Below are 23,144 nucleotides of genomic sequence, written 5' to 3'. Positions count from 1 at the left end.
GAACAGTACATTTTTAAAACCCGTTTAGATGAAGGGTTGTTTACATTTTCCTGGGATTTAAAAAAATATATTTTAAATTGGAAGAAAGAAAACCAGAGTTTTTATTATTGCTGTTTGCTCTTGCTTTTGACAAGAACACTGGAATTTGTACTGAAAGAGAAGTACTACAGTCATTAGGTCATTACTTTTTTATTAAGAGATTTATTAATATTTTCATAAATCAAATTGGTTGCATTATAGGAAAATTGTGAATGTACCACCACATCCCTATTCCAAGTGAAGTTATGTCACATAATGTTTTGTATCTAAAGTCACTCAGTAGTTATTACAAAAGGAAAGTTTGTTTGTGTACTATCTGCCCAGGGGAACATCTTCAATATTAAATGTCAATCATTCATACTTCATTACTGTGCACCTTTTCAGAAAGAGATTGTAAAAATATTTCATATGTCCAAATCCCAAAAGGAAAACTGAGTACAGGACAGACCTGCCTTGTATAAGCTCCTCTTAAGAGAGTTACATTGAAACAAAAAAATGAAACCAATGAATAAATGTTTTACAAGGATTAAATAGAAAATATGAAAAAAAGGATGATGATTATATAGAGGATTCTGAAAGCCAGACTGAAGAGCTGCTTTGTTAGTAGATCATAAAAATTCAAACAGATAAAATGAGGAAAAAAAATCAAGACAGGCCAAGAAGAAAAAACAACAAATGGATATAAGGTAACACAAAATTCTCCAATTCCATACTGATAGTGGGAAAAAATATATTAAATTTGTCACTTCAAAGATGAAGCATTTCTTTTCTTACTGGGCTTTGAAGAATCATGGAGACTCTCTTCTTCTGTTCCATCATGTTAAAATCCTGGCGAAGGTCAGGTGCCATATTTCTCTCTCTCAAATATTCTGGATTATTTTCATCAACTCGATCAAAATACCTCTCTTTATGAGGGGCTGTTGTTGGAGGTGGTGAAGTCACCACCCCCACACCAGAATCACCATTCATAGCACAGTTTTAAGGAACCTATGGAGAAGGACAGAGAAGAATAAATAAATCAAGTAGGGAAATAATTACAGAATTCATATGTGTTTCTACCTTCAAAGTAGTAATTCAAATCCATCTAAAATTAGCACATCTTCCCAAATGAGAAACCATGTTTGTGCCGCTGGATAGCAATATTCTAGAGAAGGGGAAAGGATTTTAATATACAAGACTAGAAAAGTAAGCAAATATAAATGAGAAGTCCAATATGCTTATAAATTCATTCAACACAAAATTAATATGAGAGGTCTCATTTAAACTGGAAAAAAAAATTCCTTAAGTTGTCTGGCCAGACTGGTTTCTAGAAGCATGAAAGTCCTTCAAACCTTCTCAGAGACAATGATAGAAGTTCCAGACATGAGGTCTAAACTCAGTATGGGGGTTTTGCCTTTTATTTTTTTCTTAAAAAGTTAAAGCAGATATAAGAAATATTGCATAAATCAGAACCTAAATAATCACTGCAATTAGTGTTCATTAATAAGAAGTGTGTAACACTTCTTATCATGGCAGTGTAACAATTATTATTATACATGTTCATCAATAAGAAGAAAACATGCTTGGACTGCCAACACATTTCTGGATACAAACTCAGAAATCTTGACTTCACAACCCAAAGTGTTCTTTTTACATTTATTTTAGGTCCATTCAGTAATATGCACATCACTCCATTAGCATGTGTTTTTTGGAATCTGGAAAGCACAAACACACACAGCCCCCACTCCCTGGCCAGGGTTCCTTTCAGTTTTACATGTAGTCAGCAACTGCCTGCATCTACCAGAAGGGCTGAAAGCTCAGCCGGAGTTGCTCACTCGCACCTCCTCCTTCCACTCACAACAATTCCTTTGTGTAACATTATCCCAGGCTTCTGGACACAGTATTACAACCCTCATTCCAAAATCCTTCTCAGAAGAACTATGAAACCGTCCCCTGACAAAAAGACAGTTCAATAAAGCCACCCTCACAACACTTTGAGATTCAAGCCTCCAGGTCCTGGTCATCTGATATATCAAATTACAGCTAAGTAGAAAAGAGTGCATATATCTTCATGTAAGTAATCATTCATCATCTACATCTAAAATTAGTAAGGTTTTACATATGTCTCTATTCTTTTGCCATTTTTAGATTTTTGTTAGAGACTTAACTTACACTGCTTCTGATTTGCTTAGTAATTTGTCTGCATGCTTATTAGCTAAAACCACTTCAGATGTGGATGCACACAGCAAAGGCATGTTTACATAAATTTTGAAATGCAGATTATGTTAAACAAAATCATTGAGATGAAGAAAATTATCTACTTCAAGACTCCAGAATTAGCAGATTTCATCCTCTTTAATTCTTACATTAAGAAAGAAGTTTCAAAATTCAACTAATTTCTTATATCAGAATGAAAAAAACCAGTGAACTGAGACAGCTGAACACAATGACCAAAATAAAGCATTTTTCTTGACTATGCAGAATGGGGTATTACTATGAAACTCTATGTTAGCACTTAAACACTCAATGATTTCCACCCACTGAGTTACTAAATAAACATACAAAGACACCTCTGCAGTGTTTAAAATATTTCATTTTAAAGTTTATACTTTAAACATCATGGTTGATTGTTTTCTTCTCTAAAGCTCATATGCACATCTTTGTTATTTAAATTGCTCACTTTTCTTCACCCACGGAGAAATACAGGGTACAGCAAGGAGAAATAATGCTTTTATCCACAAGGGAAACCTTTTAAGGTATTAGACCTAGGAAATTTTAAGCAAAGTAGACACCTCTCCTTTGGCATGACACCTCTCCTTCAGATGCCTAATACACTCCTTCTACGTTCTCTTTCTCCTCACAATCTCCAGCGTGCACCATCTGCTTCTTCCTTCCTTGAAAACGCATTTGAAGGCCTACTAACACTTTTTCCAACCTCTTGAGCTCTATCAGCCATACTATTGCCTCTACACCCAGGGCTTGGTTTAAAAACAACAACCTGCAGACCCAAATGTGCCTTACTCTATTACAGCAACAGCGTATTTAGCCCAAGCAAAGTCTGAGCTTCACCAGACTCTGCTTATCAAAAAAAATCAGGGAGTTTAGAAACAGCACAATGGCAAGTGAAGACAACCAGAACTATGCAATAGTTCACTGTGTACTGCTCTCTGCTGAGCACAGCCACAAATGAGTCTTTACTGAAAAGCAAAGCATAGGAAAACAAGGAAGTTTGAGCTTACCACCAGCAGAGAACAGCTTGCTCCTGCCAGCTGAGGCATTTGATGCTCAGGCTAGGTTTAAGTGTCATGTTGTTGTGCATGCACAATCTTATTTAAATTAAAGTGTACATATATCTGCAAATGTAATTTTCGCATTTAATTATTTACACTAATTCCATCTCTCGGAGTACCAAAACCTATTTCCAAATGAATGACACACGTAATTACTTCAGTTTCCTACTCACATGGGCAAGAAGCTGGTCCCTAATAGCCCACAAGAACAACATTAAAATGGGATCACAGTGCTTGCAGAAGTTGCATTACTCCTCCATCCAGGTACACCATGGCATTCCAGAAGCTCCTGGGAAGGTATTACTTCATCACTATATAGCGGCAATAATTTCACATGAAAATCAATGATTAACATTCAGGGATGATTTGATATCTAAGGTTAAATATCTGTTTCATTGCAGACACCCCAAATTAATGGCATCTACCCTGCAAGGTCTAATAATTAATTGTTTTAACAGAACTGTAATAATAATTGTTTTAATGCTGCCAGCTACTGATGTTAAAGGGATCAACTTTCAAACTGGAAGCAGACATGCTTGACAACGCTTTGCAAAGCCACTGAAATTTATTTATGAGTTTCCTGGAAAAATCCTTTGGGAGTAAGGCATGATGAACTCTCCAGTTAAGAGTTTCAGTAATATGAATACCAATAAATAAATAAAAGGAATCTGAAAACACCATGGGGAATGACTAGTGATTATATAAACTGGAAAGTCACGCTGCAAATCACAACAGTCTGCCCAGGCAGTAAAAACACATATTAGGAAAAAAATTAAGACCGTCTTCACACCCACAGCACTTCAGTACAGACAGGTTCTTTCGGATGTAGTGCACTACAGCCCCCCAGTAAGATAAGCTGTAATGCCAGAGGACTTTCTGACATGATAAGTGTTTCTATGAGAGAGCCTGTTCCAACACAACTGTGTCAGAAAAAGCCACACCCTTAACTGACAAAGCCATGGCTGGAAAATGTAAGTGCACAGAAAACCTTCTGCCAGAAGAGTTATTGTCAATTACAGACAGGCAGAGGGAACAGCATCTATTACTACAGGGAGCAAAGGAAAATTAACAGCTGTGATAAAATCCAAACAGCACCTTCTAGTAACAAACAATTGCATCTATTTTTTTAATACCGATGTACACACAAACACTGTGGGGGTCAATGGCCCAGCACACCAAATGAGAGCCAGCAGCCAACTCACAGCACAACGTATTTATCACGGGGCATGAGGATGTGGGAGTAACTGCTATAAACAGGCTGCTCGTGAATTACTTTTAGTTTATAAAATCTATAGCTCATTTATAGGTCCTGACCACTGTTTACAGAAAACATTCTCAAACTGGTATTAGTATTTCAGGTTATTTTTATTATTGAAAATCCTCTTCCTTTCCATTCTTTTCTAACCCAACAGTTTCATTAAAGGATTCACCTAAGAAGAATGTTACAGGGTTATGCTGCAGAATGTAGTTTAAACAGAAGAAAGTTTTAGAACAGAAAGATGATAAAATTTTTCACTTTAACATCCATAAAGAAGAAAAATCTAGAATTTTTAAAGCAACTTGCATTCCTCAGTACTCAGATGATGCACATATAGTCAAAGAAATTTAAACAGATAAGACTGAATAATATTCAGAAAGAATCGACAAGTTAAGGGTACATAACCTCACCCTTAAATCTGAAAAATCATATAATGAAAACTCCTAAAATTGATTTGGATTGTGATCTTATTACAGATAAAAAACTTCTTTAAAACTTTAATATTAAACTCATTTTGATATATGGAATTTGGGACATATGTAAGTAGTTACATATTTGAGCTTATAGGTCCAGTGTTTCCAACCAAACCACCATAAGGAATATTGACTGGGAGGATTTGAAATGCCTCACTATATGCAAGCAACCTACGTACACTAGGCAAGGACCAGCTAACTACACTTCTTGGGGGGGGGGGGGAAGAAAAAAAAAGTTTTGCAATAATTTAAAGGTTGGTTTTGTTTTGTAATAAGTTGCAATGGATTTTTTTTTTTTTTTTTGCTGCTCCACACCCTGAGGAAATTGTTTTCCTCTAGGACTGCAGTCAATGCAATTTGAGCTAAAGGCTCCCTGCCACCAAAGGACAGAGCAGAGCTCTCCACACCAACACAGCTTTAAGTCTGCTGAGGCCAAATCAGAATAAAAATGCACTCTGAGAAGCAGAAAGAAGGTTGTGACAAGGTGACATGGAAACATAAAGGACTTCTAAAAAATTCAAAATACACTGCCACTTCACAAGACAGCATGCGCAGTGGGCTTTGTTTTAAGTTTAGAAGAGTTATCTGACCAAAAACTTACAAAAGCAAATTATTTCAGAGAGAAAAAAAAAAAAAAACCACAAAAAAACCACAAAACAAAACAAACAAAACCAAAAATCCCAAACCTGCTCTCTTCCTGGTAGCTTAAAGTTTGTTTGTACAAAACAACACACAAGCAGAACACCTGTATGGGACCATGTGCCAAATCTGCAAATAAAATGAGCAGCAATTCTGAACTGCTCATTTATTCCAGACACCAGAAACAAAAATCAGGGGCACTCAGTTCCAGAATATGTTGCTTTTGAGACTTATTCTGACAATGATATTGTAATTTAGTTTGTATCCATCTTTTCCTGACAATTCTTTCCAAAAATGATCTCCATTCACACCAGAGCTATGCCCCTATGTTTAACAGAGGTGCAAACAGATTTGACAAGCAGTTACTGGGGTAGCAAAACAACTCATTTTCTTTCCTGTTGTGCAATCAGCACTCTTTGAGGAATAAAAGTTACATAAAAATCTCATGCAAGTGACAGGTCAGGCAGCGTGCAGGTAGAGGGAGGGAAACAAGCCTGTTTTGGATGCAAACACAATAGGACAAGAGAAAAAAGCGTAAGAGTCATTTTATAGCCCAGGAAAGTGTTGGGGGAGTGCAGAAAGCTACAGAGCTGAAATTACTTAATGGGGAAGTAATGAGATGACAGAAGGGAGGAAGAGAAAGGGAATGGGTCAGGCAGCAACAGGGTGAGGCAGAAGAAACCTGAGAGATAAATGAGCCACTGCAAATAGAGTTACAGTGACATTTAAGTTGGTGGGAATATGACCAAGGAAGAATAGAAGCAGAACATCTATCTACAGGAAAAAAAAGGTTTCATTATTACTTGGTGAATGCAAAAAAAGTATAAGACTGCACTGCTAGCACTTCACTCAATATTTTGATCCATTCTGTATTTTTTTCTGATGTCCTTTACTTTAGAATAACATTTGCCAAACTTTCTCCTTCAAAAAATAAATGTAACTTTGTAATAGAGAAATTATTTATGATTTGCACTACAATTTCCATAACATTCAGTGACAGCATTTTGGCACCAAGGATACTGGATTTCTTCTTGCCATTTCAAATGTTTCCGACTGAACTTTTAAAAGGAAAAGCTGGCATTAACTTAGGAAGTCAAAGAACAAAGAAAGTAAAACATGACTGTACTACTCACTAGACAACATATTCAGTATCATGAACAATTATATTATTTTTTAGCAAATGTTCCCAATCTTATGCATCTTCAGAATTTCCTCTGTTCTTTGTTTTCAAACAGAAAGAGACTATTTCACAAATAAGAACAGTTATTTCTCTTATACTGAATGCAGGCACCATCATTTTGCTTTTTAACACAGATAATACAAAGTTAAATATGGGACTCTAAAATTTAGAGAAATCCAGCAGTAAGTTTATATAACCAAAGGTAATGCATTTTATATTTGTAATGTCATGCTTTAACTACGACAGTAGTTCAAAAAGCAAACTGTGTTAGAGAACAAGAAAAAAAAAAACTGATTTTATTTGAAATTCACAGACTGTAAACAATTATTTCCTATTTTCACCTTTTCTAAAACACTGAAATCACTGCAATTTCAGCAATGGGAAGTGAGTGATCTCAAGGTTACAGAAAAAAACAGGCTAAGCTGCTGCATTAAGAGAACATTTAAGGAGCCTCCATGATAATTGCACCAGGCTGTAAAACACAGTAGTTGCTGTCTAGCTTTACCAAAGCCCAATGAAGCAGGTGGTTTTGAAAAGCCAGAGCAGTTTCAGGACAGGCAAAATATGCCAGACCAACCTGATCACCTGCAACAAAATACCAGTTTCTGTACACTAGGCAGAGCAGCAGATACTGTTAAACAAACTTCAGCCAAGCATTTGCCACGGTCGGCATTCTCCCGGACAAACCAGCACGATGCCGGCTGGAGGCCTGCAAAATGGGCAGGGAACGGGCCCACGGTGCACTCACAAGGTGCCATGAATGGTTTGACTCAGGCTGGCAGCCTGGCAAAGTGGGGCATCCCCAGAAAATGATGCTGGCACCCACACTTTTCAACATCACCACAAATAAGCCGCATGAGGGGTCTGAGAGCACCACTGCCAGGTTTGCTGGTGACACCACACTGCGTGGTTCGGTAGATGTGTCAGCAGGGAAAGCCATCTCACAGACCAGGACAGGCTGGAACAGGGAGCTGGCAAGAGGAGTGCGGAGTTTAACAGAGACAAGGGCAAGGTCCTGCAGCAGTGATGACACCAAAGAGCCTGGCACAGGCTGGGATCCTTTGCTGAGTAGTACCTGGGGGTCCTGGTGCACAATGAGAGCTGAACAGGGGTCAGCAGTGAAGCTGCTGCAGCAATGAAAACAAACCAGATGTTGGCATCACCCACAGGGCCACCAATAGCAGAGATGAAAGATGTGACCTTCCCAAGCTACCAAGAGCTTGTCAGGACTCATTTGGAGTACTCCTGTGCCCAGCCATGGTCTCCACAGTTTGAAAAAAAGGAACAGATGGACTGGAGAGAGTCAACATTAAAGCCATGAAGATGATCGAAGACTGTAGATCCTACTCTACGAGGAAAGCCTAAATGAGTTAGGTGCTCCCCTTTCTCTCTGAAGACAGGAATGCTTGCATCATCACACTTCCCAAGAATTTAAAGGCTCCTACAGAAGGAGGCTCTCTCTTCACAAGGAGCCACACGGAGAGGGCACAGGGTAACAGGTGCAATTTGCACTACAAAAGGTTTCACCTTGATATAGGAAAGACATTTTTTACACTGAGAACAATCACCAGAATGTTCTCCCCAGGAAAATGGTGGAATCTCCATCAGCTGGAGATACTCAAGACACAAGTGGGCAGAGTGTTGGATAATCCCACCTGGGCTACCTTCTCCACGACAGGTTGGCTCAGATGACCTTTTGAGATCCCTTTTAACCTGGGCTGTTTTATGTTCTATGATTCTACTTAGCAAAAGCCCACCTAAGACTTATACCAGAATTTAGGTGGACAGATTCAGCTAGGATATTTGTTAAAGACAGCTGTCTAAATCCTGCAGAAGTTTCAGTATATATGGGTCAGAATTCATAATTCAGTCCTTGCAAACAAAAAATAAGTAAATGATTAAAATCCTTTAAAAAGCTAAAATACAGAGAGGTTATTTCCCTGCTTTTATTAAAGGATTTAAAAGGTCAAAAATATCAAACTTTTAGAAACAGTAATCATTCAACTCTCCTCCTCCCTGACCTGGAAAAGCATTGTATCCCTGAGACTGGACACTGCAGGAAGCTGAGAATGACGCACAGGGAGGAACAGGGCAGCACATTGTGCTGTTCCTCCCCTCACTGGAAGGTACAGTTGCAGTCTGTGCTCAACATTGATACAATTTTCATGTTAAACAATAACATGATGTATTAATTTATGATGGAAAGATTAAATTTACTAGAGCTCATTCCAAGTTAATTAAAAATGGTAAGAAATCCAAATCTAAAAATCAAAATTATTATTAAAAAATAAAGATTTTAAAATTCCTCTTCAAACTGTTAACTTATATCTCCTATTGACAAGGTTCCCGGTTTCTTACCAGTCTTTTCACCTCTTCCACTCCTTTCTTTCTCCAATTTTTCTGCTAAGCAATTTATGAAAAAAAACTAACACAACTGCCATTTCTAGCATCAGAGATTTTGTGAAAAACAAACAGTTTCAAACCTACTTATTAATTCAACATCAAAATTACCCTGCTTTCACTTCTTTGACTCAGAGACTTATCTGCTAGTGTTCCATACATTTCTCATACAGCATTTCTGGATGTGCTCAGTGCATAAATTCATGAAAGATTAGGTTAAGTGATAACAGAAAACAAAATGTCACACTGTTCATAAAAGAAAGAAACTCTCTAAAGAAGTATCTTAAACCACAGCCACCTAAGGTTTTCTGCTGAAACTCTTAAGAGCTTCACAAATGTATCACAAAATTTGCATGCAAATGTCAAAACAGGAATTTCACCAGGAATTTCACTTCTTCAGACACACAGAGCAAGTATGGATTCTGCCCATAAGATATTTTTCCATTGTTTCTTGTCAGAGGAGCACCAACAGTGGTTATGGCAGTGGAGACACTTCTCCCCACTGCTTCAGTGTCTATTAGCCCCAGAAATAATTTCTTATAGTTCAGTGAAAAACATGGGCTTCAGTGTTATTGTTCAGAGAAGTCTTATGGTTTTCAGATAAATTTACTTTATAAAGCTACTCCAACACTGAGATTAAAACCTGCACTTACGGAGCCCCCCAAATGAGTCATTATAATTACATTGCCAAATAGTACTGAAGCTGATTTGCTTGCAATTTTATTTCAGAAATCTGATTCCCAATTAAAATTTCTTGATTCTGTGGTTTTTACTTAATGATAGTGTAATATCCTAAACTCATTTTAACACAACTAATGCAAAGGAGTACAAATGGAGACAAAAATTACACCAGAAATTCTCAGTGCTGAAAAGGAAAATTAGAAGGGAATTCAGGATCTGTCATAGATCACTACAAAGAAATTTTCAAGGTTATCCTGTGGCCAGGTGCTCTACTGTAATAGCAAAATCAAAGGAAAACAGACGTAGAAAAATTACCTTCCCTAACTTTAAGAACACCCCACTACTAGAATATTATTTCACCCACTTCAGTAATAGACCTGAAATAATCAGAGTTCACAGAAGGGCTGCAAGAACAATCTGGACAGTAGAAGTGTAACCTGTAGGATCAGTAGCTTGACATATTCAGTGAACCAGAAAGATTAACTGGTCACAGAGGTGACAGGGCCTTTCAGTCCTGCTAGCACAGGTATGGAGACGTAACACTTGGGAGTGAATAACAGGCCCATTTGCCCTTGAACAGAGATGGAAATTTCCCAATCACATATATGCAATACTGAGTCAATAACTTAGCTTTAAAAACCTTTGTATAACAGGTTTTAATACAACTTCCAGAATTCCTTCTACTACCTGTCTGCACTGAGATCAGAATCTGCTCTGAAATCTATGAATTTGCCCTTCCTTCTTTGGCTTTGGGAAAAATAAGTTCCACAGGCACAATATGTTCATATTATTTGCAGCTTCCAATGCATTTCCAGTTTTCCAACGCCTTTTTTTTTTTTTAATAGCACCTTCCATTGCTGGTAGGCTGGTGACAGCTGGAGACTGAATGTCAGACTCAGAGACAGAACCAAAAATCTTCCTTAATCCTTCTCCTACGCTCAGGTCAAACTGATCAAACTAGGAAACAGACTTGCTATCAGGACAAGTTTTCTGTCAGAACAGGTATAATAACTCCTCTTATTTTTTAACTATCTTAAGTAGCACAAAAATGCAAATTCCTGAATCATTCAGGCATACCTTACCCAAGAAATTTCAGCTACAAAACCTACAAAAGTTTCAAAACACCTTAGCAGGTCCCACTGGCTTCTCTGATGCATTCAGCAGTTTACTCCATGGAAACTAACTTGTTCAGGTTAATGTTTTCTGAATGTTAAGTTTAACAGCCTGTATAATAAAAAACGTTGCACTGGGAACACCATCACTCTATGCCTTATTGACAATTTTTTGAACAAAAAACATTGGTGCCAAGTATTTTTCCAGCCTGCTTTATTGTGACAATAAAATTCACCATTAATGTCACAGAGACTCAGCTACACACACTGAACAGAACTGCACGAGAGTGAGTCAAGTCACTAATTTACACTTCCATCCTCTACTTGTGCAGAAACTACCAAGACAATGCAAAATAAAAATATTTTCACACTATTAAAATTCACGCAGGGTGGCAGCAGTACCAGAAATTAAATGGATATTTATTTTTGCTATCAGGGTCACTAGTCCATACAAATAAAGAGGTTTAACCCAAATACTGCTTATTTTTAGGTTTCTGTGAACCCACATGCACTTCCCAAGCCTCACACCAAACACTCCAATAAGCCACTGCCCTGAGATTTTTGAACATAGGTCAAATCAGATCACCAGCTTTCCAAGGGCAGGGCCCCAGCTTTATCCAACCAGTAAAGCTTGATCAGCATGGCTGACCCAAAAATGAGCACTGGCCTTAAACTGAAGTTATAAAAGCTGCTAGACTTCTAATTCCAAGACTGGACTTGCAAAAAGACACAAATGCACACATAAGTTTCTTAAAGAAAGTCACCAATGTACTGAAGCAAAAATTAGATGCTTAATTTGCCAATTAATCAGGTAAGAAAATGTCCATAATTTCCATATACAAGAATTTGAAATCAGATTTTCCTAGGAAACAACACCCTTAAAGCCCTGGAAGTCCCCAGATTCCATAAGAGTACTCCACATAGCCCCCAGAAGGAAAGCCATCTGCACTTACCAGAGAACAATCCTCTGCTGCTTCACAGAACAGCAGCTTCAGAGAGATGGGCAGTGGTCACCTTAGCAATGAGAACTAGGTCAGGGCCCGCAATGAAGGACAAGGTTTTACCTCGTCCACTGTAAACCTGGGGGTGCTTCTGACACAGCAGTTCAGGAGGAAGAGGACACAGCACAGGCCCTTCCCACAGCAATGGGGAGGCTGCAGCACTGCAGGAGAACTGTGGAGGTAAGAAGCAGCTTTAGCAGAAGGCAGAAGACTCCAGAGCTCCTCTGAACACTGCACACAGTATCAATTTCAAGCTGGCTAAAAGATGCTGCTGTAGGTTCAGTGATGAGGTAAATAAGCAAAAAGAACAAGGCCCTTCACTATGCAATGTGACCACAGTAGCATTGTTTCACTTACCCATAAGCTTTTATAATTTTTCTGATGGTATTACCTTCTGATGGTATTACAGCATTCCCCTTCTTTTAAATAAAGGGGACTGGACATTCTAAAGTAAGATGTGAAAATATAATTTTATTTACCTGTTTGTTGGGTTTTTCAAGAAGGTCATACTAGATCAGTGTCTAGGGAAAAACCAGATCCCACACATATACCCAATGCTATGACAAATACAAAAAAATCCGAAAAAATTTATGCTTAAAATGTAAAATAACTATAATGCTCACCCATTGTCAAACCTTCCAAAAAAACACTGTGACTAACAAAAGCTCCTACAAAGGACAGAAGAACTTAAAACTCATTTTTCAGCAGGAATAGATACTTCCTTGATACTTTAAAAATGCAAGAAATTTTAGTAACTTCAAGTATTCCCACCCAAAATATCAGTACCACAATGCATAACAGATCAACTGAATGCAGCAGTGCTTAGGCCAAGCGGCCCCATTCTGGCCAGGATCCAGTTATTTTCATGGAGACTGAATAGCAAGGGATGAGATTTCTGAAGCATGCTGGCAATGAACAGAACAACGTCATTTAACCCTTGGAACCACTCTGCAACAGTAACTTCTTCCAAAACAGCTGGATGACATTTGGTATCTTTATCTATTAACAGAAGAGAGAAAGGCAGTTGGACTCTTTTTCCCTCAGTTAAATACAAATAGTAAAAATACTGCCTTTGACTTGTTAATGCTACAGTTTCACTTTATACAAGCATGAGAGCTATTTTATGGGTTTGGGTTTTTAAATGTTAATTTAGGTTAAACACTGAAAATATTTCTGAATCTGGAATGAAGGATCTGTTGACTTATTCATTTGGACACTACCCTCTGGAAAAGAAGATGTCCTGGGATAAACTCTTAAACTGATCAGATACAAAAACCTCAATTCAGGTAATTTTAGATTTAATACAATTGCATTGACAATGTTAGAGCAAATTTAAAAGTACTGTACTTCAAGGGTTTGAGTCAGCCATAGAATTTATCAGACTGTTAATGGGAATGCGACACTACAGTCTGAGGATACAAACCCCACAGACAGTAAGTGAAGGTGGCTTGCCAAAAATCCCTCTGAACTGCCTATGGAGACACAGCTCAGCTTGTTTATCTCACCTCTAATATGGAACAGACCACACCTAAAAGAAAAATTTTCCATTTACTATTAAAGGTTAGAAGCTGAAGCTGGAATGTTTAAAAAAGGTGAGTATGAAAAGATTCTGTATGGGGGTTTTATCCACAAGATTACTGAATGTGAGTCTAGACCTACTGGAGTTAAAGAGTGAAGTTTTTGGGGTGATTTTAATCAAGAAAGTCTACTAACAAACTAAAACGTTAAAATTCAAGCACAGGAATTGTCAGATTCTGCTTTTCAGTTTACTCTAATTGTGGGTTTTATGGAAGAGTTTTGAAAAAAAAGGCTCCAAAATTTAAATATTCTAGTTCAATTTCTTCATTCACCAGAAATGATTAGACCTGAATAACTTAATAGGTCTTACACATCCTGATTTGGAGACAAGCTCTTGCTTCCTATTCAAGCAACAGCAAACAAAAAGTGCATAAGCAAATCAGTTTTCCTTTCCAGGCTGAAAAAAAGTATTAGTATGCTCCTTACATATCACAATAAGGAACAGTGTCTCTGAAGTTAGGTTGTATGAAATGATGATAGCTAATTTTGTGATGGTAAGGCTTCACAATCATTAACCCTGCTTGTGTTTTTCTCTGCTCCTGCTCTGAGATACACAGTTGTGGAACAAAATAAAAGTAACTTGCCTATCCATCAACACTGATAATTAGTTTTCAGAGATTTTGACTTACACCCCTGCCCTTTTTTTCCTAAGATGTGTACTTCATTATGCCATTTTTACTTGAATCAGAGGTAGACTAAACCTGCCCTTTTTAAAACAATATTCCCTTTTGCTAATAGATTTGTGAGGCAAGGACATAATAAATCTTAAGTATACTCTGGCAGCACTTGTTGCTACTCAAAATTATGTAAGAACCTCTAATCCTCAAATTTAAGAATCCAAATAATTTCTTTACATTTTTCAGGAAATGTTAATATAGTTATAAAAATTAGTGTAGCTGCTCCAAAAGATTAGGAAAGCACACACAGAAGGATGTAACAAAATGTGCCACCACTTGGAAACTACCAAAAGGAGAAATTCAAGTCCTTGATGAATTCATGACTGATATACCCAGAGCTTCAGAGATCCTACAGCACATGCCTCATAAGTAAAACCATGCATTATTATGAGACTGGTTAGTTGAGATTTTTGAGATGGAACTAGCCTGAATATTCATTACTAGATGCATGAATTCTGCCATTTTGTTCTGGCAGAGCCCAAGTAACTCAGAAATTGCTACATGATTAGAGAGTGCAGGCACTATGCTGGAACCAGCAGGTTTGATATGTAAGAAGCACAAATGCTGTGGATGGGTGTGTTACCAGTTCAAGCAAGAAGACAGGGAATCAAAGCACATAAATAAGGCAGAAGCTTAATACAAAGATTAGAGATTTCAAGCAGGCCTGAATCAGGCAGATGAAGGCAGCAGAGAGGCCAAATTTTTCATTACTTTCTCCTTCATGTTCAACTTGGACTTTTCTGAGTGACCCCCCCGCCCCAATTCTTTAATAACACTTCCCAGTTTTGATGGGGGAGGCAGAGAAAGATAAAAAATGACACAAATTATGACAAAATTTATTCTCTTAACACAATAGAATTGAACAGAGTTTTAAAAAGCCTGTATGTAGGAGGAAACAAATATCTTTGAAGAATGCAAACCTAAGTATTAATCTTAACATAAACCTTCCACATGAGATCTTATACTGCACTTGCACATAAAAACAGTTTTGAGATGTGAACCTCACATATGTATTGTCATTCTATTTCCAAATAGGCAGCTCACAGTCAGAGTTATTCAAGTTAAAAAAATATTTTGCATAGTGCTTAATTGGATATTTGTGCATCCTTCAGGTAGCTGAAAAATTTTAGGAAGACAGTGGTTACACCATCTTTTATCTACCTTACACTAACCATTTCTTGAAAGTGTTTAAAATACACTACATATTAAACCTACATATTAAAACATATCAACTATGAATTAAAGTGTTACTAGAACTCATTTTCCTGTATTAGATTGTTCTTCTTTCCATATTAGGAAATAGCATGTCAAGAAACCCCTACGAACTCTATTTTAGGAACAGCTTATCTATGTTTTTCTTTTTCACAGGCAAGTGTTAATGTGCTCCCCACCCAAAAATTATGCAGTTTCCTACTTCTGGGTAAACCTCAGGGGTCATGTTCACCCACGTGGTAACAGATGAAACACCATGAGAAAACCATCTTCCTGACTGTGCCGTCTCCCTTGTCAGGCAAGTATTACTCAACTGAATATGGCTGCATAAATTAACATCACACAAACCCAGAATTTCTCTTCCAGATCAGATTCTCATTGTTTCCACCTGACCGTGGCAAAAAGATGTTATATACTCCTCTGCAGGGTTTCAAAATTATATCTGGAGAGAAAAGCAGTTTCCAGTTTCTCTAGTCACTGCAAACCATGCAAACACAGTGCTTAATGGCCATTTTAGTGCAGCCACTTTCAGAATCAAAAGCAGCCCAGACTTCAACATTTCAGGAATCTCAGCCATTCTCGCACTTTCTACTAGATCTATTTTTTTACTTTTCAGCCCAGACCTTCCTGGTCTGAAGAGGGTTACATTACTTGGTTGAAGACTGAACAGAACAAAGCCGCAGAAGGACAGCCACTAACCATGGCCCAGAGATTCTCTGTGCATGGCAGGAGGACAAGGACCAGAATGGCTGTTGAGCCTCGCACACCACAACCCAGGTAAACTGACACAGCAACTCTCACTCTGCTGGTACAAAGCTGGCACATCAGAAAGGCTGCCTTCCCTGAAGAGGCCAGGCAGGATGCATTTACATTTTTGGTATTTTCAGCCATGACTCCAAAACCCCAGGAGAGGCAGATCAGCTCTCCCTCCTCTCTTCCATGCACACAGCTTTGAGAGCACCAGTCCCAAGCACACAAGAGCTCTGTTAAGGTTCATCCCCAAACACTGCCTAAAGACAGACATGCACACCAAAGTATCCAAAGGTCACAACAATATTGCACGGCCTTAGTGTTCTACAAAACTAATTTAAAATCGTTACTAAACCCAAAAGAACAAAACTGAAATTGTGCTTCTGGGCATTGTGGACTTACTGAATTCAAGTCCCAGTGTAAAATGTGAAAATGTGTTGGACACATAACCCTGCTTCCAGATTATGGATGGATAATGGTAATTTTAAAGACTATCTTTAGGCAGAGATTTATTTTAGTTGACAAACATTTGAAGATTAATAGGAAAAAACCCAGTGCTTTTACATATCTGTCTTGTGACAAACTCCATTGGCTATAATAACCCCTTTGTTTTTTATTCACATCCCTATCCAAGCAACAACTACTCTACCCACATACAAGATGTACTCCCATCCTTCAACCTTACCACCACCAATACCTAGAAAACTTCTAAAAATACAGTACCAGTACTCCTGTTTATTTTGACTAGTAGTGACCAGAGACTTTGCCCCACTGTGTTCTAAGAATCACACCCAGCCAGTATAGGGCTTATAACTCCAGAAACAGAAATTTAAGTTAAAATAATGAATATCAAGGATAAAAAAATGTGTCAAATCCTGAATAATTCACACAGCACTAAGTACTAAGCACTTTCATTCCCGACTCAAGCTGTAAAATGAACTCTTTTCTGGAAACCCAACTGCCACTGTTTTATTGCCAAAATACATATGTGAAGTTCTTTCAAGTTTACTGAGAGGCTACTGGCATCAAAAATTGCAAAGTACCATGACATGTATGCAGCACTCACAGCCAGAATTCTAAACCCAGTTTTTAAAGTGATTTCCTGAACAGCGTGCAGCTGGATACAGGCCAGAGTTTCTGCCCATGTAAAGTCCAACTGATCTCAACAAAACCTTAGAAATTGGTAAGCAGCTCTCCAGGGAGATGAGACAAACAACTGTGTCAAATGGAAACAATAATCACTTGCATTAAAGCTGAACTCTGGTATTTGTTTTTACAACAGTGGTATTTTATATGTAGAAAAATCTACTCCATAAGCCTTTCTTTCCATACAGTATTATTTTCACTCTTCCTTGTGGGAAGCCACCTCCACACTGGGCTGGCCACAAGACTGAGTCTACACATCTGCCTGTGTGGCCACGCTGGAGCTGCCAGACAGAGCAGGGGAGGGAACTTGTAAAGGAGCCCTGCCAATCCAAACCTGCAATCGCATCTGTTCAGCAGAAGTTCCTGCCCTCGAGGGATTTCAATAGGATTTAACACATCTAGGTACTTAAGTGCATATTAGGCCCCAGGCAACTCCCATTTTGTCAGAGCTGTTCAGTAACAAAGCTTATGAAATACAAGAGAAATCTTTCAAAAATGTATTCTATAGGGCCCCATGATTAATGACATTTACTACCCCATTTTTAAGTTACCTTTCTATGCATATCCAAAAACCAGTATATTCTATTAAGTCTGTCCCAGAAGTCCCCATCCCCACACAAGATATATGTAATTTACATTGGCCACTCAACTTCACCTACTTTGAAGCTAGAAATTAGAAGATTCAGATCTTAAAACTTTTTTTTTTTACCAAAACAAGCCCAGCAATTCTAATGTTCAAATATAAAGCCTGATGTTTATTCAGCCAACTGTCCTGATGTCATTAGGAAGAGATTCTGTGTTCTGTTTTGTATACTTTCTGTATCTATCAAGAGCCAAAACCATTTGGGGTTTTATAAGCAAATGTCAAAACTTTTTCTAAAGGGGCAAAAACTATCCAACTCATACTAATGGTTTAACTCTCAAAATATCCTGATAAACTATGACCTGTGTGAAGTTTTAAGAATAGAATAACACACACACCTGCAACAATGTAACAATTTATGCTTTACACCATGACAAAAGTTACATATGTTCTAACACTCCAAGCATAGCTGAAATAAAATGTATAATCTTATTTTGTACTGTGCTAAACTCTTGACTGTAACAATACTTCATAGCAGAAGTCCCATGGGCTAGAATCTGACTTTTTAAAAGTATATAAACATAACATGTGTAAAAAAATTTTACAGAGATCCCCTGTGTAAAGCAATCCAGATTTTTAAACCTGTTTCTGACCTTACTAGATAAAAGTATTTTTCTATTTACTTGTTTTTCTCTTCTGTCTTCTCCAAACTAAACCAACCTTCATTTTCTCTCTTTCATCATACTTGTCTACTATTTTATTTTCCACTAGTACCAGACACTGGATAATTTCATAAATATATCAGCTAATAATAGACATATAATACTTCATTTCCCCCATTTTAATCTCCCGACTTCTATCAACATCGATAAAATTCAGATGGTTTTATGAAGATATCAAATGGCACACAACAGCAATATATCTCACCAGCTTAAATTATTCTTACTTATGAGTCCCTTATCAATCTTACCCCTGAACTTTCTCAATGCCATCCTTAAGTTCCCTGCTCTTCTCCAAGTCTCAAGCAATCTATACCAGACTCACCTCAAATTAACTTGTTTCCCTCTTCTAGAACTTTCAAAACCTAGGAAGAAATTGATGGCAACAAAAGCCAAACCACTCATTGTCCAGGGTCTCTCTGCTACAAATTTGTTCTCACAGGTGCTACAGACCCCACCCTCCCCACAAGCCACACCTCAACATCTTTTCACAGGGACCCTGATGTAAATCAGCAAGTCTTGGAAAGGATATACACGCACTCTTCTTTGGGAGAAGAGAGGGAAATAAGATTTGTCTGATTTATCCTCCGAAGATCAAACTGCATAGCAACATGAACCTTCACTTTATAAAACAGTTAAAATTTTATGTTTGTGAGACACAGAATCAACATGAAAAATTAACTCTAAGGACAGCTCCTTTTTAAAAAAGTGGCACCAGCGAACAAGACACAATATTAAAAAAAAAGTTGACAGGACTCTCATGAAATAAGAGACCAAAATGCCAGATCTAACCACACTGCTGAAAATAAAAATATTCCAACACTGACTGCATCCCTTTCAGAACAAGCTATAACACAGGCCACATCTGCAGGGAATGCTATTCTAGAGCACACAATAAATAGAAGATTATTTCAATTTAAGACAACTGAGCAATATTCTACTTCAATTTTGACAGATAAAAGGACTAAAAAGAAAAGAAGTCTAAAAATTAATATACAGCCAGAAAGCTTTTCCTTCTCTCTGGTGTTTAATAGTATATTGTTAGTTAACAAACATATTAACTGGTTCACCAGAAGAAGGAAACTGTTAAGTTTCCAGTATCATGTGCATTAAATAAATTAGAAGAAAATAATTGTTTGACTTTTCAATAATTATTTCTATCACTCCAAGGCAATAAGATTATTTATTTTAATCTGACACCTTTTCATTTACCATGACAAATCCTATACAGTCTAATTGAAAAACATACTTCAATAATAAAAAGTCAAGATAATCACCTTGTAGAGTTTTCTTATGGCACACACATTAATACATTCTTTCAAAATGCCAATATTTATAAACAAATTCTCCTCATTAGAAGAGCCTTGAGATGACATCTGCTAAGCCATCCATGCTCTGGAGATTACTGACTAACAGTTTCAGACTTTGGGTTTTCTTCTTTTAATACACGAGACTCTCTCTAGTCCACATCTGTTCCACAATAAATGACAAGACAGAATGTCTAAATAATAAAACAGGTTAAATGCAATTTAGTCAATATTCACATAACAATGAACACTTACTCAAGTTTTAAAGTATTAACTATTATTTAATTGTCAATCACTGTTCTGTCAAAATAGTACTTAGGGATGTAACTTAGCTAACACCAGCACTTAAACATGTGCAAAGTACCATTTATGTCATTGACTTTGTACCCATGTAATTATTTACCATTTATAATAATCACTATGAGTAAATACAGCAATTTAAAGGGATAAAATCTGGTTCTCAGTCTTCTACATTAGTGTTGAAAACATTAGAATAGTTTTAAATTTATGAATCAAGAAAAATCATTTTAGCACACAAAGAGGACTAGATACTGCTTTGGCAATTATTTAGACCAAAAAATCAACAGGAAATTCAACTAACAGCTGAAGGGAAGTCAATAAAACACATTAAGCACAGTCAGGAAGGAACCTTTCAAACATCATTAAATTTCTAACCTGTCCTATCCAAACTACTTTCCATGCTTAACTTCCTTCCTAAAATGAAGCTTTCTAGATGAACATTTAGAACAAATAAGTAACAGAGATGGAGTAGAGTAGGAATTAAATAATTATTTAACATGTCTTAACAACTGAATAAATTAGAAAAATATTGCAACCTCAGGCAACATTAATTTCTCAATTTGCCAATTAGTGTTCTTCTGTCAGGGAGAACACAGTAGAACCCTTTTCTTTTGTCAAGTCTCCTTTGAAACTATCAGTTTCTAAAAGGTAGAGATACAGGACTGTCTCTCATTAGTGCAAAAGCACAATGCTTCCTCAAAAAATAATATTCCAAGTTTATTAGATGGATAGTCTTAGGACAATACACAGGAACAACAGGGCAACACACAGCAACATGGTACAGAGCGTTTTCACCACATCAACCCTTCAGCTTGCACCAAGGGGAGTTATTTTTCAGCAGCTCAAATGAGAATTTTTGGAAAAATATGAAGACGATGACATAGCTGTGCACGTGCTGTGGGCAGCTCCCTTCAATCACAGAGGACAGAAGGAGAAGAAAACAATACAGGATTCATTACAAAATCTATTGAATTATGCTGTGTTGACTTGGGGTTTCTTAAGGCAAAACTCAGTATTTAGGCACTATAAAAGACACAATGTAGCATATTCTATTAAACAATATTTAAAACATTCTACTTGTGTAACATTTATTATCCCCTGATATAAGCATTTCTATACCTCAGAATGCAACTGGTGCACTTGTTCAAGAAAGAGACCACCCACATACCAGTGGTGTCTGGGCAGTATCTGGTCAAGTTGTTGTACCATCTTTAGTTAAAGATAGGAATCATGGGAACAAACAGATATTCCAGGTCAAGCAGCTCAAATCCCAAGGTAGGGTGGAAAATGACATTACATCCCCTCCCCCCTCCTTACATAAGCTAACCAGCTCCATCTTAAAGACAGCCTTATTCCACTACTCCTAAGGGAAGGCTGTTGCAGACTCCTATGCCTCTGTTGCTTAGGAACCATCTTTTCTAATTTCCAGATTAGGTTTGTTCTTGGATAGTTCATACCCATTTGTTTTTACACCTCAAGCATAAAAAGCTCTTTTTATCCACCTGTGTTATTTCACTCTTTTTATGAAGAGCAACCTCTTCCATGCCTCGTTTCTCTAGATTAAACAACACACTCTTAGTCCAAATGTCCTTTTTACTTGATGGTGGGTTGTAGGAATTAGATGCAGCTTTTGAGGTAAGCTTTCACCAGTACCAGAAAAAGTCAATACATCTTTACTTCTTTAAAGAAGAATATTAGCAGGGCAACAACAGTGTACTTGTTATCCTAGTACAAATCTTCATTGCTAACTCCGATAGGTTTGTCATTCTGAAGTGTTACAATTCCTTTAATGCTCTTTTATACAACTCCTTTTCCTACTTTGTTCTGTGCAAAACCTGCTTTTGTATTGGTGATGCATGACATCTGATGAAGATCATGAGATTGGCACGAGAACTAGGAACGGATAAATGATTTTAATGAAAATACTAAATCTTAAAACTGGTCCTGACAAATTCCACTCCTTACATAGTTCCAATGTATCATCCACTGGTCATCAGGTTCTATCCATACTTGACACGTCCTGTCACCATTCAACATCAACTGGCACCAAAACATCTCTCTAATTTTTACATGGAATCATATTACACATTATATGAGTACTAAGTTACAAGGGGTCAGTTCTAACCATGTATCCTCTCCAACAAGTCAGGGATCTTACAAAAAGGAGGTGTTAGATCTCTCTGACAAATCTTCCTCTGTTGGAAGCTGTATCACTTCATACCTTTTTTCATCTTACCTCCACACAGAACAGCTTTTCATTCTAAATTTAAACAAATCTCTGTATATTAAGGTCACATTAACGATGCAATTACGATCCCAAATCACCTTTTCCTCTTAATGTTGTGAGTACTTTCACTGTTTTCCAGCCATCCAATATCCTTCTATCTTGACATTTAATAACAATTCCTGCAACTGAATCTGTAATTACATAAATCACCTACTTCAGAATTGTACAGCAAATGTTACACAGTTCCACTAACCTACACCTTGCAAGTTGTGCTTCATCTTCATGGAAATCATCTTTATAACTTCACTTCAGCATGACCTATGTGCATGTATTCAAAATGTCTTCACTAAAAATTAAGGCAAACTTTCCATATAGTCTTTCTCAAGTATCTAAATTATTTTTAGTCTTATTTCATTACCCCCATGCTTCCTGATAAGACACATGAAGAGTCTTCTTCAGGTTTTCTGCTTACTCCTGATGATCCTTTTCAATTTACTATCAGCCCTGCTAGATCTTGTATCTCTACTTTTTTCTACATGGAAAAAAAAAATCAAAATTTAGTAAGAGCACAACATTCTATACAGTCGCCAGAA

At 37.3% G+C, this 23,144-nt stretch overlaps 1 protein-coding gene across 21 annotated transcripts in view; it reads right to left on the bottom strand.

Moving 5' to 3' along the window:
• The window catches only part of ADD1 (adducin 1), a 62,070-nt gene that overhangs the window by 30,358 nt on the left and 8,568 nt on the right, over positions 1-23,144 (bottom strand). For 19 of the 21 annotated variants that reach the window (XM_072927948.1, XM_072927946.1, XM_072927953.1 and 16 more), the window contains exon 2: positions 814-1,026. In XM_072927948.1, coding sequence (XP_072784049.1) covers positions 814-1,008 — 195 coding nt within the window. In that variant the 5' untranslated portion in view covers positions 1,009-1,026. Of the gene's footprint in view, positions 1-813; positions 1,027-12,004; positions 12,225-23,144 lie in introns of all 21 variants that reach the window. The other 2 variants (XM_072927947.1, XM_041715643.2) reach the window with 1 other exon arrangement.

This window comes from Taeniopygia guttata, chromosome 4, assembly GCF_048771995.1.
Source record: "Taeniopygia guttata chromosome 4, bTaeGut7.mat, whole genome shotgun sequence".
In the NCBI taxonomy this organism is placed as follows: Eukaryota; Metazoa; Chordata; class Aves; order Passeriformes; family Estrildidae; genus Taeniopygia; species Taeniopygia guttata.
Note: the sequence above shows the minus strand (reverse complement) of the source record. Positions and strands in the feature narration are given on the sequence as shown.